General features: G+C 43.1%; 1 protein-coding gene across 1 annotated transcript in view; it reads left to right on the top strand.

Moving 5' to 3' along the window:
* The window catches only part of PHEX (phosphate regulating endopeptidase homolog X-linked), a 205415-nt gene that overhangs the window by 47198 nt on the left and 139859 nt on the right, over positions 1 to 18358 (top strand). Inside the window, exons 6-10 of the mRNA XM_008696482.2 lie at positions 1715 to 1783; positions 4309 to 4425; positions 7166 to 7249; positions 8354 to 8499; positions 16587 to 16680. Of these exons, the coding sequence (XP_008694704.2) occupies positions 1715 to 1783; positions 4309 to 4425; positions 7166 to 7249; positions 8354 to 8499; positions 16587 to 16680 (510 nt within the window). The remainder of the gene's footprint in view (positions 1 to 1714; positions 1784 to 4308; positions 4426 to 7165; positions 7250 to 8353; positions 8500 to 16586; positions 16681 to 18358) is intronic.

Raw genomic sequence — 18358 nt, 5'->3', positions numbered from 1 at the left:
AGTTTTGGGCAGTTATGAATACAGTTACATGCGGGTTTTTGTGTGAGCATTAAGTTTTTATTTCTCTTAGATAAATACGTAGGAGTGGGATTGCTGGGTCATATGTAAGTGTATGTTTAACTTTTTAAGAATCTATCAAACTGGTTTCTAAGGTGGCTCTGCCATTTTGCATTCCCACTAGCAGTGTGCAAGTAATGCAGTTTTTCTACATCCTGGACAGCTTTTAGCTTCTCAGGTTTTGTTTGTTTGTTTGTTTTTGCCATTCTAATGATATATAGTGGTGGTGTATTGTTCGTGGCTTACAGTTTCCTAATTATTAGTGCTGTCGAGCATCTTCTCATGCGCTTACTTTCCATCTTCATATCTTTGGTGAATTGTCTGTTCAGATCTTGTGCTTGCTTTTAAATTGGGTTGTTTCTTTTCTTACTGTTGCAAATTGAGGGCTCTTTATATACAAATCCCTTTTCATATATGTGATTTTCAAATATTTTGTGTCTGTCTATAGCTCGTCTTTTTATTCTCCCGACAGTGTCATTTGCAGAGCAAAATTTTTTAATGGTGATGCAGTCCAATTTCTTTTTTCTTCTATCAATTGTGATTTTGGTATCATGTCTAATAACTCTTTGTCTAGGGGTGCCTGGGTGGCTCAGTTGGGTGGCTCAGTCGGTTAAGCATCTGACTTCGGCTCAGTGTCCATCAGGCTCCCTACTCAGTGGGGAGTCTGCTTCTCCCTCTCCCTCTGTGTTCTCTCTCTCTCTCTCAAATAAATAAATAAAATCTTTTTAAAAAAATAACTCTTTGTCTAACCCTAGGTCACAAGAGTTCCCACTATGTTTTCTTCCACAAGCTTCATAGTTTTAGGTTTTACATTTAGGTCTATGATCCATTTTGAGTTAAGTTTTGTATGAGTTGTGAGGTATGAGTCAAGGTTCATTTTCTCTCTCTTTTTTTTTTCCCTGCAAGTGGATGTCCAGTTGTTGTAGCACATTCTTCAAAAACACTGTCTTTTCCCCTTTGATTGCCTTTAAGGTGCTGAAATTGTTTAATTCAAGAAATTATGCTATACTTTTCCATAATAATTCTGGTTATTTAGTTGTCTGATTATTATTTGTATTTTTATCACCTATTCTAAACTTTCCAGAGAGAATTCTAAATTTTGCAAAGATTTCTCAGAACAGAATTATCATTTGGTTCCTTTCAAATAAAAAAAAATCAATCAGTGCAGTACAGTATTTTAGGGGTACGGAGGTAGAAAATCTGGTTAATCAACTCTTTCCAGTTTGACATTTTGTAAAATATTGCAGTGAGGAGAATACTGGATCTGGTGATGGAAGACAGCAATTCTCCTCTGAGCTCTGCCTAGCCATGTTACCTTGGAAAAGCCACCTCATTTCTTTGGCTTTTGTTTCTCCACAAGAAGGGGGAAAATCAAATCATCTCTAAGACCTATTTCAACTCAGATAGCTTCGATGCTATTAAGTACTGGTAGAACCTCAAAAGGGTGAGAATCCTTGAAGCAGGGGCCAGTCTCTGAGACTTTATGTCTGTCTTTGCTGAAGTACCTATTTGCCTGTCATTCTGAGTGCTGGGAACTCTTTCTGTACTGGTGCCAGAGACTCAAACTATCACTGGGATGCAGATTCCATGATACTGGTTAAAGTGGTTGGTAAGAATTTGTATTACAATCAGAATGCTTTCTATTTCGTTTCAACAGCTGGACCAAGCAACTCTCTCCCTAGCTGTGAGGGAAGACTACCTGGATAATACCACAGAAGCCAAGTCTGTAAGTTTTACACATATTCAACACTGTGCCTTGTCAGACTGTTTTTGGGTTCATAAATTGTTCTAAAATCCCTGACTCTTTACTGGAAACAAACAGTGTGACTGTTTGATGACCATGTTGCCAATGCAGGAAGTGGAGGCCTTTGATTCAGTCAGACAAATGGCACTTCCGTTCTTCGGGAAGTCTGGGCATCAAGGCTCAGGGCCCTCCTGATCGAGCTGGGGAGGCAGCACACCTGAATGAAGTAACCAAGAAATGAGTTTGCAGCCTTTCCTCAGAACTGTAGAGAGCTCACTGTGCATTGCAGAAGTAAAGTGTGGGGATTTGACTGGGTTGACATAGTCAATGGTTCTCAAATTGTATGGGTTAAGAATCATCTGGGAACCTCCTGTTAAATGTCAATTCTTGGGCCACAGCCCACGAGAGGCCGATGTAGGAGACTTGAAGTGGGGCCCAGGAATCTGTTTTCTTAACAGATGCCATGGGTTAATGCAAGGTTAATGAGAACCAGATGGGTTCAGTTCCGATAGACTTCTTGGGTTGGCTGGGAAACCTAATAGTTTCATGGAGATTGGAGTAAAGCTGCTTCATTCCTGACACTTTCAATTCATTTTGGAAACATGGTTGATCTTCTGAAGGAGCCTCAGACCCGGGGACCCTTGACTAGGAAGTTCACTGGTTTCTGGGCCAGCCTAAGAATGTAGGAACTTAGACTGGAAAGTGTTGAGTCATAATGGAAGTCCCTGCTCCTTTGCTGATACTAAACCTTATATCTAGAAGGTTCCAGAGGGCAGGAAGCTAGGTAAGATCTTAGGCAACTTGCTGGGTGAGGACACTCATCGAAGAAGGTTGGCATGTTTGTCTTGTTCAAAGTGGATAGAATGAACTTTCGCCAATCTGCGGGTACCCACCTTTCTGTTGGGGTCACCACCCTATCAACAACCAGGCTTGAACCCCCCCCCCAATCCTCCACAACCAATCAGTCAAGTCCTGTGGATTCTACTTTCAAAATCTCTGTTCCGTCTGGTCCTTCTTCTCTGTCTTTACTGGCCTAGGTCAGATCCTTGTTAACTCTAGCCTTGACGACAAGTAACCTTTCACTATTACCTCCTCCCTTTCATTTCATTGCCTCCTTAGCACCACTGGATAAGTTCTCTTCTCAGAGTATAGCTCCCAGCATGCTTTTGCTCACACACTAGGCTCTGAATTCCCAGGGCCTCTCCGTGACATGATCCCAGAGCGCTTTTGCTGCCTCATTAACTTTTGTTTTTCTCCCAACAAAGGCAGCTTGCACACCTCACAGGAGGACTCTTCACTGCTCCCAAACGTGTCTCCTTCAAGTGGTCTGCGCTCATTTCTCCAGGCTGGAATTCTTCTCTACTTTTTGAGTTTCCAAACACTTAGCTGCTTTGTTAAGGAACTGATTTTGGTCTCTCTAATGTTACAGTTAGTAATTACATGTTTATCTCCCTCACTGGATTACACATTGAGACCTGGACTCATGCATTATGAAATTTTTTATCTGTAGCCCCCATAAGCACGGAATGCCTAGCAAGACATCCTATACATGTATTGATTGAATAAATAATTTCTTAAATTGAACTGGGAGTTAGAAAGCATTGTTTCTAGTTAACACTTTTTGCAAAGCTTGCTTACTGATTAACAAATATTTATTAAGGCCCTGCTATATGCCAAGCAGTGTATAGATCTTGCGGTCATAAGCATAGCAAGAAGAGCATATAGAACCAAGACATAAGGAAATCTTAGTCCCATAACACAACTGTGCGATAATTTAATATATGGTGTATTGATTCCTCACAAATATATCTGAAGGGAGAGGTTACCCTCAACAAGATTCCCACGGTTCCCAGACAGTAAGGTCCCTCTCCATATGAGTAGCCTGAAAATGGGTTTATGAACATGCAGGGAGGAAACTCTGTATTTTCTATTTGCTGGGTTTCTCTTTGTCATTCCTCTCTTCTTTCTTTTCTCCCTGAGTAGTGAGGAGAACTTTGTAAAATCCGTACAAAACTGAAGAGACATAGGGCTGCAGTCACTGGTCTTTTATTGCTTAGTATGAAGGTGGGTAAATTGAGCTGGAAGAGAATAAATCAGTTTCCACCAGTCTTCATGGATCATGCCTCCTGCTTCTAGCAACCATTCTTTCCCATTATTTTATTAAAACTTCACTTGCCTGGAAAGAGGAGTCTGACCTTTAACTTTCTATTCTGGGCTCATTTGGTGATATTTCAGGTACCTATAATATCATTGGTTGCCAGAGGATTAGTTCTCTTGATCCTTGGTGTCTCTGTCTCTCGTGGAAACAGTACCCCAGTAGCTGCACTCTTCTTTCTCCCAAAGTCGTTGGTGGATGGTTGGTCTTGCCTCACACCTGTACCATACTTTGAGTAGAGAATGAAGTTGAAGAGCATTTACTTCCGCCTGCTGTTTTTGCTCTTCTCTGTCCCTGAAACGTACTTTCTGATAGGCTATTGTCTGGTCACTTGCTTCTTTATCTCTTATAGTATCGGGATGCCCTTTACAAGTTCATGGTGGATACGGCTGTACTTTTGGGAGCTAATATCTCCCGAGCGGAGCATGACATGAAGTCAGTGCTTAGATTGGAAATTAAGATAGCTGAGGTAAGTCTTAATGTAAAATCCCTTTCTTTTCTTTTCTTTATTTTAAAAGAAGTATACCATGAGTGAAAATATATATAAACATGGCATCCTGTGGCATTATCCTTTGGGTCCAAGGTAGAACTAATAGCATCTCCTCCGGGAAGTAACAGGAAGAAGAACCATGACAGAAAGAAGAGCTCTTCTTCCCTTCTGCCTCCCTGCCTGAAGCCCAAGGTCCATATGCTGCCCAGCTGTGGCCAGAGAACAGCATCAGGGAGATGCTCTGACTATGGTTTCCTAAGACTTCTGTGTGGTTCCTATAGAAGAATAGTTAGTTAATAAATCCATATTGATTTGGCTTGAATAGAAGGTTATTTTTCATTTAGTTTACTCTTTATACCAGTCCCACTCATTGTCAGTCTGACTAAGATTGGGGCTTTGGGAAGTCTGTCCATCCGTCCTGGATACTGGATATACAGTTTGATGTAGAAAGCGTATAGGACATGCTGGTAAGCATTTTTTAGCTGCCATTCTGTTGCTACCTTGTCCCTAACCCTGCTTTTCATTCTTTTCTTGCCCCACTTAAATGTCATTGTGTCACATGGCTGTGTTCTTTATAAGTTACCTTAAGTTCAGTCTCAGGGTAGAGGTCTGAGAACACACTTGAGGGAGAATAATGAGAAGTCCTCACTGGCTCGCTTTGTTCAGAATATAACTTCTTTTGTAGAAGAACCAAAGTATAAAATCCCCGTACATTCTAGGACCAGAGGGAACAAATGTGAAATCTGCTTGTGGGGATATCTTGTAGTGGGGAAAAAATGATACTTTTATCAAGAAAGTCTTGCATATGGGTTGGTAGTCTTTCATAACAGAAGTTGGTAAAAATCCTTAGTTGCATGTGAGTCCAGGTGTTGCTTGGTTTTCTGTTTGGCAAAGTGGTGGTAATGTGTTGAGGTATGGCATAGGGATGATCGATAGGGTCGGGAGGAATTAGTTTCTCTCAGCTGCAGTGATGTACATGCATTCCTCTCTCCAAACTCTTACTTGCAGAGCAGAAAGTTCATTCATGCATGTCACCTTTGAAGACTGTGTGAACACTGCTGCAGATGTTCTGGAGTCAAAGAGTGGGCCTCTAAGCCATGTCTAGAGGCCATCTGGATTCCCTTCCCAGGCAAATAGGAGACCCAGAGCTCTAATTTGGACTGAAGCTCTGATACAGCGGGGGAAGGCCTTGCCCTGAGCCAGGGATTTGGACCAAAAAGGGAACTAAAAACAGCTGGGCTGAGGCAAGACTGGGAATTGTTGAGAGGCTAAATGAAGTGACAAATCCATGGGGTGGGGGGAAGTAGTTGGCAGAGAGCTGAAAACAGCTCTGAGGCCAAAGGGCTTCAGTCCGGGGCTGTGAGCCCTAGTAGAGGGAGGGAGGAGTGTGGACATTCTCCGAGGCGGTGATTCAAATAGAGCCAGGAAGCTGTTTGTAAGATTCATGAACTCTTTCCTGTGGAGGGTGAAGGGGGAGAAGCTGAGGGCACTGAAGCATTTAGAAAAGAGGGGACAGATGTCTGTCACTCAGCCTGGTGTGGTTTTTGTCTTAAAAGAATCTGTGGTGCATGGATTTTTGGCCAGCCGGTAACTCTCACCTCCATCTTTTATACCCCTAGGTCATTCAGAATTAGTGGAACACATAGTACTAGTGAAACTTCTGAAGCTAGAGAGACAAGACAACCTAGCCAAGCACAAATAGGTCCTTGTTAATACAGCCATGGAAGTGTACATTTAACCAACACCAGCTAGAGAGAAGTGTTCACAAAGGGAGGGCATGTTGATGGAGTGGCCCTTGTGAATGGAACCAAGTAGAGTTTGATTGGAAAGGCTTGACAGAGAAAATGAATCTTGGGCCAAGTCTTGAATCCTAGTTCAAACTAGGAAGTTTAATGCAAGGGATTCAGAGGATGAAAGGCCTTAAAAGCACAGTGTGATTTAGGGGTATGGGGAGCTACTTCCTGTCCATGGAAGTGATTAAGATGGCCCTTGAGGAAGATAATCATTGCTGCTTTTCTTAGATTCAACATAGCTTAGATTTGATGTTGGCACAATGGCCAAGAGCATGAGTATTGGGAATAGAAAGAGTATGAAGAGTCAAGGTTGGAGATGTAGACTTGGAAATATATGTTTGAGTGGTAACTGAACTCATTCCCTGAGCATTGGTGATGGTGGTTGTGGGGGGTGGTCTCCAGGCCAGAGAAAGCAGAGGGAAGAGGGGAGGGGATGTAATGAGCTCTTGACAGAATGATCACAGATGGCAGTGGTATCCAGATAGTCTCTAGTGCTCTTTAGTGAAAATGTGCCCCAAGGGATGAGGGCTGGCCTGTGGTTCATGAGCTATCCAGGTCATTATCTGGATACCACAGGTGAAGGTGAGACGTTTGTCTCAGTTGCCTAATGTCAGTTTGGCTGTCAACCTGAGCCAGTAATCGGCTTTTGTCCATCCACATTAGAGGTGAGGAAGGGATTTGGGAAGTTACTTTTGGACTGAGGGCAGTGTTTCACACTGAATGGGACAGGAAAGATTCTTTTTATTATCTTAATCTTAATTTTGCCTAAAGTGATGTCTTTTTTCCCTCTCTCTCCCAAGTTGAGCACTGCGCCACAATCTTGAAAAGCTTTACGATGCTTGGCAGATGTTTCGGCACATACAGAAAGTAGTCATGCATCAAGAAATGGTTCATTTGAAAAAATAACCAAAGTCTCTTTCCAACAGATAATGATTCCACATGAAAACCGAACCAGTGAGGCCATGTACAACAAAATGAACATTTCCCAGCTGACTGCTATGATTCCCCAGGTTGGTGAAAATGATCTAGGAAATGTTATCTTAGCTGGTCATTTTACAAGCAATTGTACATCATCTGTGTGTGAATTTTTGCCTTTGTAAAACCTACTATCAGTCTTACTGGTTATCATCATGTTTGTCAGTCACCACATAAAATATCCCCTGTCTGTGCATTAGGATGCTTTCTCCTGTACGGAACAGAAAACCTTTCCAAGAGTGGCTTAAAAACTTAAAGCCCATTTTCTTACATGACAGAAGTCTAGATGTAGGTGGCTGTTGGTGTTGCTTTTGCTGTTGAACAGTGTTGTCAAAGACCCACGTTTGTTCTTTCCACTCCACTCTCCTTAGGGTGTTGCCTTTTTGACTTCCTGTTTGATGGCTCAGGGTTGTAAGGTGGCTACTGTAGCTCCACATATCACATCTGCCGTCAGCAGGAAGAAAGGGGAAGGGCCAATGATAGTCTTTCACCAGGAAAAAATACCAAAGCCTTTCCATCATATTCCCAGATGTATTCCCTTTATGTCTCAAGTAGGATTGGGGCCAGTGGCCATCCCTGCCTTCTGGGGAGGCTGCAAATGAGTAACTAGTTTTCCATTTCAAAAGTGGATGCAGGCAAGGGAGGAAAAAAAGAGAAATAGGCTGAAAATGATTTTTGGGGTAGCCAATGAAAAACGCCAAGAGAGTGATGCACTGAAGAGGGGAAACATATTACTTTTTGTTGCTCCTATTTCCCCCTGCATAAGTAAAGCTGCCCCAGAGGGGAGACCAGTAGTGTAGCCTGGCCCGGGGCATCTGTGTGTATCCGTGAGTGAATGAGTGCAGTGAGCTGGGGGATGGGGGTGGGGTGTGAGGGCAAGCGTGAGAGGGAGAGAAGTGGGGGGAGGGGAAAGAATGGAGGATGGGGAGCTGAGGAGGGAAGGAGCATGCTGTCCGCCTCCGGTGGGTCTGGGCAGCATGTGACCAGTCGTTTCTTTTCTAGATTTGAGCAGTTACATCTCTAACTATTTGGTCAGAAATTACAGGCAGTGGAGTATGTTCGGCCAGCTCTGTTTCCTTTCCCCTTGCTTGCTGCCCAGCAGATGTTCCCTCACTCTGTGTTTGTCTCTCTCTCCTCAGTTTGACTGGCTGGGCTACATCAAGAAGGTCATCGATGTCAGACTCTACCCCGACCTGAAAGACATTGGCCCCTCAGAGAACGTGGTCGTCCGTGTCCCGCAGTACTTTAAGGATTTGTTTAGGATATTAGGCTCTGAGAGGAAGAAGTAAGAGCTTTCTTGTGTATTTTACTATGACTTTTGTTTTTCCTTTTAAATTATAAGGCCTTCCCTCTCACATCCTTGGAGTACTGTTGTTAAAGAAAGTTACCGCAAAAGAGTCTTAGGGAAAATCGTGGTGCCCTTTGTGACAAACTGGCCAAAATCATCATCTGGTGTCATTTACTTGCTATGATAGCAGCAGATGCACAATGTTTTTGCCCCTTATTTCTGGCCTTTCTCCATATGTTTCTCTCTGAAAGCCTCAGTTGTTTCCTACTTTTAGGAACTAGCCATATAATGATGTTATTTTCTGAGATTTCTATATGAACATCTCTTTTTTTCCAGTTCATTCTTGGTCCTTTGCTGCCTTTTCTTTTTTTCTTCCTGGTTTCTTTTTAGCCAGTAAGTCACTGTTGCAGTATAGTGAAGTACCTGTGTTGGTTAAGAGTAATTTGAGAGCCATAGAAAAATTGCACTGATGAAACAACTTCAGGAACTGTCTGGTTTTTCTTATTTTATATATATTTTTAAAGATTTTATCTATTTATTTGAGAGAGAGAGCGCGCGCAAGCCGGGCACGGGGTCAGTGGTGAGGAGCAGAGGGAGAGGGACAAGCCGACTTTTTATTTATTTGAGAAAGAGAGTGAGGGAGAGAGAGGGAAAGAAGGAGAGCAGGATCGGAGAGAGCAGGGCAGAGGGAGAAGCAGACTCCCTGCTGAGCAGGGAGCCCCAGTGTGGGGCACAGTCCAGGGACTCCAGGATCATGACCTGAGCCGAACAGCAGACACTCAGCTGACTGAGTCACCCAGGCGCCCCATATTTTTTTTCATATTTTAAAGAATGTTTTAGAATTTGTTGCTTTGATACTTTAGCACTACAGACAAGAATATCCTAAAAATGCCCATGACAGAGAATTTTACATCTTCATGAAGCCATTCAGATTTGACTACAGAAAATGAAGCACAGCAAGGTCAAGCAGCTTTACAAAGGCAGTTTACTAAACTAGTTGCCTGACCACAATTAAAAATCATATTTTCTTATTTGGACTTACGGCTGTCTTGCCGGGAGTTATGTTAAAAAAAAAAAAAGAAAAAAGAAAGGCACCCGCAGAAATCCTGGAAATAAAATTTAGCATCCATCCCTACCTATGGAAACACTTAAACACCTTTGAAGAGCTGCGTTTCCTTTTAAGATGATATTTTATGATAAAAGCAGTATGTGTTCATTGAGGAAAGCATACAGAAAAGGGAGAGAAGAAATAATAAATTTACTTAAAATTCTGCCATTTAGAGATAAGCAGTGATTCTATAAAAATTTTCTAAGTGAAAATTGGATCTAGAGGTAGGTTAGTGGATGTGGGGGGTAGAGCCTTGCTCTTCAAAGTGTGCTCTGTGCCAATATTACACTCTATGGTAACTAACTAGAATTTAAATAAAAAACTGAAAAAAACAAAGTGTGCTCCATGGACCAGTAATGCCAACGGCATCACCTCAGGACCTTGGTAAAAATACTGATTCCAAGGCCCCTCCTCCGTAGAGGCCAAAACAGTAGTTCTGGGGTGAGGCCCTGGAATCTGAATTTTAACAAGCACCCCAGAAGACTCTTTCCGTTAGTGCTTTTGGGGGAATCACTGGGTTTGAAGACTTATTCATGTTAATCACCATTATGGCTACCAGTTACCTTTGATCTTTAAAAAAAAACTGTTGTTCGCACTTTATAGATGAGGAAGCTGAGGTAAAGTGACTTCTGCAGGACATACCTTGAAGAGGGGGTGGAGCTGAGATTCTGAACTCGGTCACCCTCATTTCTACATCCTGTCTCTGGCACACATGTCCCTGTATAGAAAAGGGACCCTTGGTAGATGCTTCACTGCTAGTTTTGGAGATAGTCCGTTCCCTGGCATTTCCAGGGTTACAAAGCCATCCTGGGTTGGTGTCAGCCAACTTGACTGCTTGACTGCTGCTTCCCCTCTTCTGTCATGCCCCCTGCCGGCCTGGCGGTATTAGGCTTTTCTTTCAGAGCGAGTGGCTGTGGGGGCGGTGGTACTACCTCGCTAGCAGGCCGTGGTGCATGGCACAAAATGAGAGCAACGAGACCCCCGCAGGGGTGGCACCAGAGGCTGCACTAGCCCTTGCAGTTCAAGGGAGTAGGTGGCCAGGGCAGGGCCATTTGGAGGCCCAAGCTGGAGGCTGCCTGTGGGGAAAAGGAGTTGGCGTTTAAGGTGGAAAGGGGGTGAAGATGCACTGATGTGCTGGGTCCCTCACATTATGCCTGTCTCTTCCTAACTCCATGTTGAGTGATCCCACGTGAACAGTTTGAAATGGGAATATTCACACCATGGAAATTTACAAATGCTACAAATCAAGTTTTGTGGTTTTTTTTTTTCTTGGAAAGCCAGTTGTGAAACATTGACTAGCACATCTCTGGTTGAGATATGCTGCAGATGTCCCTCCCTTTCTGTCCTCCCCTCAGCTCACCCCCCACTCCTGACTTGCAGATGCCTCAGACAACCATCTAATTTGGTCTGAGGAGCAAAATGGGAGGAGGGGAGAGGCTGAGGAAGTATGGGATTAGGGAGATTTCGCTTGGGGTCTTCTTCCAGGCAAGGCCTGGCCTCATGGAGATCACCTGCATCAGTACTTTTTTTTTTTTTAAAGCAGGCTGGCTGAAAGCAAACCCTCGGAGATTTTTCCAAGCCTCTGTGATCTTTTCTGTCTTCAGTTTTATTTTAATATAAAGCAAGCACACTGTCCATTAAAGTGAGAGGATTCTCGTTGCACATATGCTCCTAGAGGCTTACCTGGAAAATGTGCTGTTATGTGGACCTCTTACAGGGCTTAGTGCTGCTGAGGGTGATCTGGGGCCTTGTTGTTCAGAGTATGACCCATGGAGACCAGTATAGGCCTGGCCTGAGAGCTTGTTAGAAATGCAGAAATCAGGCCCCGCTCCAGACCTACTTAATCATAATCTGTAATTTGAAGGATCCTCGGGGGGTTCGTATACACACTAAAGTTTAAGAAGCACTGATCTGGGGGCGCCTGGGTGGCACAGAGGTTAAGCGTCTGCCTTCGGCTCAGGGCGTGATCCCGGTGTTGTGGGATCGGGTCCCACATCAGGCTCCTCTGCTACAAGCCTGCTTCTTCGTCCCCCACTCCCCCTGCTTGTGTTCCCTCTCTCGCTGGCTGTCTCTATCTCTGTCAAATAAATAAATAAAATCTTTAAAAAAAAAAAAAAGAAGCACTGATCTGCGATTTGGAAATTCCTAGTTTAGCTTTGTGTGCAGAAAGAGAAGATAGAGCTTTCCTAGACCAGCGGTTCTCAAACCTGACAAGCGTCAGCACTCCATGAAGGGCTTGTTAAAATAGCCTGCTGGGTCCCATCCCACAGTTCTGATTGATGAGATCGGGGTGAGGCCTAGGAATTTTCTAACAAGTTCTCAGGCGATGCTGAAGCTGCTGGTCCGGGATACACTTTGGGAAGCACTGCCTTAGGTGTACCTTTGAGCAGTCTCTAGGATTTAGGAAGATCTCTTTGGCTTTGAAAACCTTTGAGAAGAACCTGTTTGGCTTTCCTCAGTAGTTTTTTTTTTTTTTTTTAAGATTTTATTTATTTATTTGACAGAGAGACAGCCAGCAAGAGAGGGAACACAAGCAGGGGGAGCAGGAGAGGATGAAGTAGGCTCCCACCAGAGCAGGGAGCCCGATGCGGGACTTGATCCCAGGGCCCTGGGATCATGACCTGAGCCGAAGGCAGGCACTTAACGACTGAGCCACCCAGGGCCCCTTTCCTCAGTAGTTTGACTTAGAGGAGCCTATGCAAGCTCTGGGATCTGAAGACCAGATGTTAGTTCTGGATTTGCCACATACTTGCAAGTCCCTTGAACTCTGACCTTTGTTTTCTTCATCTGATAATGAGAATAATAATAACCATCCCATCACATTGTCATGAGGATCAGAAAAGGCACTTAATGAGCTCTTGAATGCAAACAAATGGAAGCTGTCACTAATTGACAAGGGGCAGCAAGGACGTCTTTAAAAAAAAAAAAATCTTCCCAGTCAGAGGCTTTGGGAAATGATTTCATGTTGCTCTTTTAATTGTGGGTTCTCTCCCGAGATGTTTTGCTTTCCTCTGCTTTATTTATTGCCATTTGGGGAAATTACCATACTGCTGAAAATGCTTTTTGGAAAAAAGAAGATATTATGTGTTATTTTCAAGGACTGTTGCTGAATAGGATTTTTGTTTTGGTTTTTGATATATCTGAGCATGAAGTGGCAGTGATTCACTCATTACGGTCAGATCTGTTTCTGGCGTGGTAATATTAGCACTCCAAAGCTGGGCTCCCCAGCGTTCTGTCTGTATATTTATAACCCACTGGAGCAGCTCATCAGTGCCATTGTCTTGAGGTGCGAGCTTCCCTGCGTGCCCTCTTCCGGCTCTCAGAGGGCTTGTTCTACTATCGTCTTAGTAATGCCTTGCCCATGATGGCCTCACACACTATTCTTTCTTTGTATCTGCAGATTTCTGCAAAGCGTTTGGGGTCTTTTGACTGGCCAGAAAATCTTTGCTGAATTAGAGGCATTATAATTTATCACCATGTAGCATGGGGAAAAGCACAGAGCCTTTAGAGTTAGACCCACTTCCATCTGGTCTAGCCTCCATCGCTTATTACACTGGTTCTCCAACTTGTTTGCACATTGGACTTAGCTGAGGGAAATTTAAAAGCAGTATTTATGCTGGATCCCACCCTAGAGATTCTGATGTGATTGCTGTGGAGTGGCCTGGGCATTTATCTGGACTTTTTAAAGTCCTCAAGTGATCCTACCAAGTTGAGATGCACTGACTACGTGGTCATGAGGAGTTACTTAATGGTTCTGGGTCTCAAGTTTCTTTATATGTGAGACTGGCCAGTAACACCTCTCCTGTAGTGGGGGTGCCCACACTTTTCCGACCCCAGTGCACTTGCACCACCTTGCCTCTTCCATCAACCACCACCAACCACCACCATCAGCCCCATCCTAACAACTTCCCCAGGGAGTCTGGCTTATCCCTGTGCCCTTGAGGGAATACCTTTTGAACTCCTGGAAGCGTATCTGCTGGCCATGGACCATGTTCTAATGTGCACCTGTGCCTCCACCACAGCTCTCTAACCTAAGAAGCCATATTTTATGGTTGAAGAACATACAGACCTTGCGTTAAGGTCAGGCTCACCTCCTCTGACTCTCTAGACACTGGGCCCTGATAGCTACCTGCATTGTTTTCTCTGTGGCTGAACTTTCTGCCTATCTCTGTGGGTGATGACCCTGCTCACCATCTTCTCCAATACATAAGCTATTCCTTTTTTTTTTTTTTTTTAAGATTTTATTTGTTTGTCAGAGAGGGAAAGAGAGAGAGCGCAAGCAGGGGGAGCAGCGGGCAGAGGGAGAAGCAGGCTTCCTGCTGAGCTAGGAGCCCGTTGCAGGACTCGATCCCAGGACCCTGGGATCATGACCTGAGCTGAAGGCAGATGCTTAACCAACTGAGCCACCGAGGTGTTCCCTACATAAGCCATTCCTAATTAGCTTGTCCAGAGTTTATATTCCTGACTCACACCCCTAAGCTTTCCATTCTTTAGGCCTAGCTCCATCCCTGTTCCTCTCATGAGACTGAATCTTATCCCTCAGTCTGGGGTATGTGCTCTTTCTGGTGAAGTGTCTGGCATGTGCTTTTGGGTGCTAGGGTCCACCAAGTCGTTATTTACACACTTACCTTATTTTCCCTGCTCAGCTCAAAGCTCCAGGAGATCAAGGACTTTATCTTTCTCACCTTTCCATCTCCCTGGCACCTAGAACTAGTAGCACGTATCCGTGTGGTCAGGATGTGCTGAATGAGTGAAAGAAAGTACTTACAATATACATCCTTTCATGTACTTAAAATGTATTTCTTCAAGTAAAAAACCCAATTATATGAGCAAGTGGAAACCTGAAGTTCTGTGCGCCCCAACAAGACTGTAAGCTCTCTGAACGTAGGTGCTGGACTCCTATTTCTTTACAGTACTTAGGGCATCTGTAATGATGGTTGGCCAACAGGAAGCGCTCAGTGAGCACTTCTTGCTCAAGAGTAGAAATGTGAACTGAGAAGATCCAAAGAAATGACCTACAACTACATATTTATTATAGTAGCGTGAAAAGAGGACTGGACTTCACTGCTGAGTGGTGGTTTCTGAGGGGAAGTGTGCGTACCTCAGCATGGTCCACTGGGTCTGAGAAGAAAATTATAGAATTTTTATATATCTTTATTTTTTTCCACTGAAAAGAGAATTAGGCTTGGTCGAGTCCTATATAGATGGTCACAGACCCTTCATTTGATCTGTATGGCACACATGGAGCGGGGGCACTGTCACCCTCACTGGTTTGTTTTAAATTGGTGCATTGAGAAAAATAATCTTAAGGCATTTACTATATACCTGTAGATTAATGAATTGTATTAAGTGGCTTAACCCCCACAGAATGGACAAGTGGCTTAAAAAATTATTGTAGAGAGGCGCCTGGGTGGCACAGCGGTTAAGCGTCTGCCTTCGGCTCAGGGCATGATCCCGGAGTCCTGGGATCGAGCCCCACGTCAGGCTCCTCCGCTATGAGCCTGCTTCTTCCTCTCCCACTCCCCCTGCTTGTGTTCCCTCTCTCGCTGGCTGTCTCTATCTCTGTCAAGTAAATAAATAAAACCTTTAAAAAAATTATTGTAGAGAAACAGAAATTGAAGCTATTACTAATAATGTAAGAACAAAGTGAACATCAGGAAAATGGCAGAAGTGAGCCTTCTGCCAGTCTAGTATGCTATCTTGGTTAGCCAGATTTCAAGGTAAAAAACAATGGTGTTCTAACCAGATCTGACAAGGATATGTTCAAAATGTTTTGAAAGAGTTAGGAGCATTCTATGAAATGTGGATTTGTATCCACCGTTACTGTTGTAGTAACCCAGTCCTATGTGGATAATGTGTCTTGAAGAATTAACTAATAGTGTTTGAACTTTTGAAAATATCTTTATTTCATTTTATCTTTTGAAACTCCTCTTTCTGTATTTGTTAAAAGCATTCCTAATATGTTAGTACATTAGTAGATCTCTGTATAAGTTAAAATAGCTGTATGAATACTGGGTGAATATACTGGAATGTATTTAATTGCTGAGAGTGCACATCCACTGGGTTAGAGTGCCATGCAAATGAGAGTTGGTTGTTCTTAATGGGCCAGATACCATCATCATGTCACATGGATCTTACATGGCTGAATGACCCAAGAGCCATCTCAGGAATGTGTGTTATTAGTCACCATGGTAATGGCACAACTGGGAAGAGATGGGTCATTAAAAATTCATCACCGCTATTGAGTTAGAAATTAGATCACACATCCTTCTGAGGTCAGAGCATCTTTTGCTTATAGAAAAAGGCAACAATTAACAAAATGTAATGGATTTTTAAAAATATCCATTAAGGGCACTACATGGGTATATGGGCTTACTCATATGTTTGGAAGTTAATGACAACAAATCTGGAATTTACTCTTTATTAAGGGTTTTGTTAGGTTTATTTTAACCTCACGGTAAACCTATAAGGTAGGGATCATCCTCGTTGTATGACAAGAAAAGATAAAATCAGCAAGCTTAAGTGACAAGCTCACGCTCATGTAAGTATAGAACCAAGATGCAAATCTAGATAATTGATATTGGCCAGTATATTGCTGTTTGTTCCCAAAAGTAAGAATTCATTTGCATTTTATGACGTCACGTAATAATTGCCAGGTATGGACAGTTTCTAGACATAAAGAGCTAGGCAGCAGTGGATTCCATGCCCTGAGAGGGAAAGCAAAATGTTGATGCTGAGGCCTCGGGCTGGAATCTTCATTTCATCTCTCTGTATTAAGTGGTGAAAAGCAAACCAGTTTTGGTTGAGCTTATTGACATTGTATCATCTTATGTCATTTCTCAAGTGCAAGTTCTACAGTTTTGTATGAGCAAGAGGTCCCTGCATGGAACTTGGCCAGCAGTTTTCCCCAAGGTGTTCTGCAGAGTATCAGGTATCAACCTAATTGTAATAAATGTGCATTTCTCTCTGGTGACAGGACCATTGCCAACTATTTGGTGTGGAGGATGGTTTATTCCAGAATTCCAAACCTTAGCCGGCGCTTTCAGTATAGGTGGCTCGAATTCTCGCGGGTAAGTTTGAAGACGATTGCAGTGTTACATTACTGGATAACTTTACATGCCGGCACAGTCTGTATATTAACTAATCCAATAAGAATCATCTTTAGGGGTGGGACAGAGGGAGTTTTGCAGCCCAAACTCTACTTTATTTATTTATTTATTTATTTATTTATTTATATCAAGTGAAACCTTATGTACTGTAAACTACACTCAAGCTATACTTTGACGAGGCCATATAAAGATATTTGGGGCAATATTTGGGACTATCATATTGTTTTCACTCCCTCTTATCAACTTATTCCCGTTTACCCCAATGGTTTTAATTGGGTCACTGTAATTACAGTTTTAATGTATCTTAGTGATCTATTTTTTCTTAAAGATTTTATTTATTTATATGACAGAGAGAGAGACAGCCAGCGAGAGAGGGAACACAAGCAGGGGGAGTGGGAGAGGAAGAAGCAGGCTTCCAGCGGAGGAGCCCGATGTGGGACTCGATCTCAGGACTCTGGGATCACGCCCTGAGCCGAAGGCAGACACTTAACGACTGAGCCAACCAGGCCCCCCCTTAGTGATCTATTTTTGTAACTCTTTTTCATTTTCAGTTTTCTAAATATTAAAAATATGCATAGGGGCGCCTGGGTGGCACAGCGGTTAAGCGTCTGCCATCGGCTCAGGGCGTGATCCTGGCGTTCTGGGATCGAGCCCCACATCGGGCTTCTCCGCTATGAGCCTGCTTCTTCCTCTCCCACTCCCCCTGCTTGTGTTCCCTCTCTCGCTGGCTGTCTCTCTCTCTGTCATATAAATAAATAAAATCTTTAAGAAAAAATAGATCACTAAGATACATTAAAACTGTAATTACAGTGACCCAATTAAAACCATTGGGGTAAACGGGAATAAGTTGATAAGAGGGAGTGAAAACAATATGATAGTCCCAAATATTGCCCCAAATATCTTTATATGGCCTCGTCAAAGTATAGCTTGAGTGTAGTTTACAGTACATAAGGTTTCACTTGATATAAATAAATAAATAAATAAATAAATAAATAAAGTAGAGTTTGGGCTGCAAAACTCCCTCTGTCCCACCCCTAAAGATGATTCTTATTGGATTAGTTAATATACAGACTGTGCCGGCATGTAAAGTTATCCAGTAATGTAACACTGCAATCGTCTTCAAACTTACCCGCGAGAATTCGAGCCACCTATACTGAAAGCGCCGGCTAAGGTTTGGAATTCTGGAATAAACCATCCTCCACACCAAATAGTTGGCAATGGTCCTGTCACCAGAGAGAAATGCACATTTATTACAATTAGGTTGATACCTGATACTCTGCAGAACACCTTGGGGAAAACTGCTGGCCAAGTTCCATGCAGGGACCTCTTGCTCATACAAAACTGTAGAACTTGCACTTGAGAAATGACATAAGATGATACAATGTCAATAAGCTCAACCAAAACTGGTTTGCTTTTCACCACTTAATACAGAGAGATGAAATGAAGATTCCAGCCCGAGGCCTCAGCATCAACATTTTGCTTTCCCTCTCAGGGCATGGAATCCACTGCTGCCTAGCTCTTTATGTCTAGAAACTGTCCATACCTGGCAATTATTACGTGACGTCATAAAATGCAAATGAATTCTTACTTTTGGGAACAAACAGCAATATACTGGCCAATATCAATTATCTAGATTTGC

This window comes from Ursus maritimus (assembly GCF_017311325.1).
Source record: "Ursus maritimus isolate PB19 chromosome X unlocalized genomic scaffold, ASM1731132v1 scaffold_X1, whole genome shotgun sequence".
Lineage (NCBI taxonomy): Eukaryota > Metazoa > Chordata > Mammalia > Carnivora > Ursidae > Ursus > Ursus maritimus.
The sequence above is the reverse complement of the archived record's forward strand: the minus strand, read 5'-3'. Positions and strand labels throughout refer to the sequence as shown.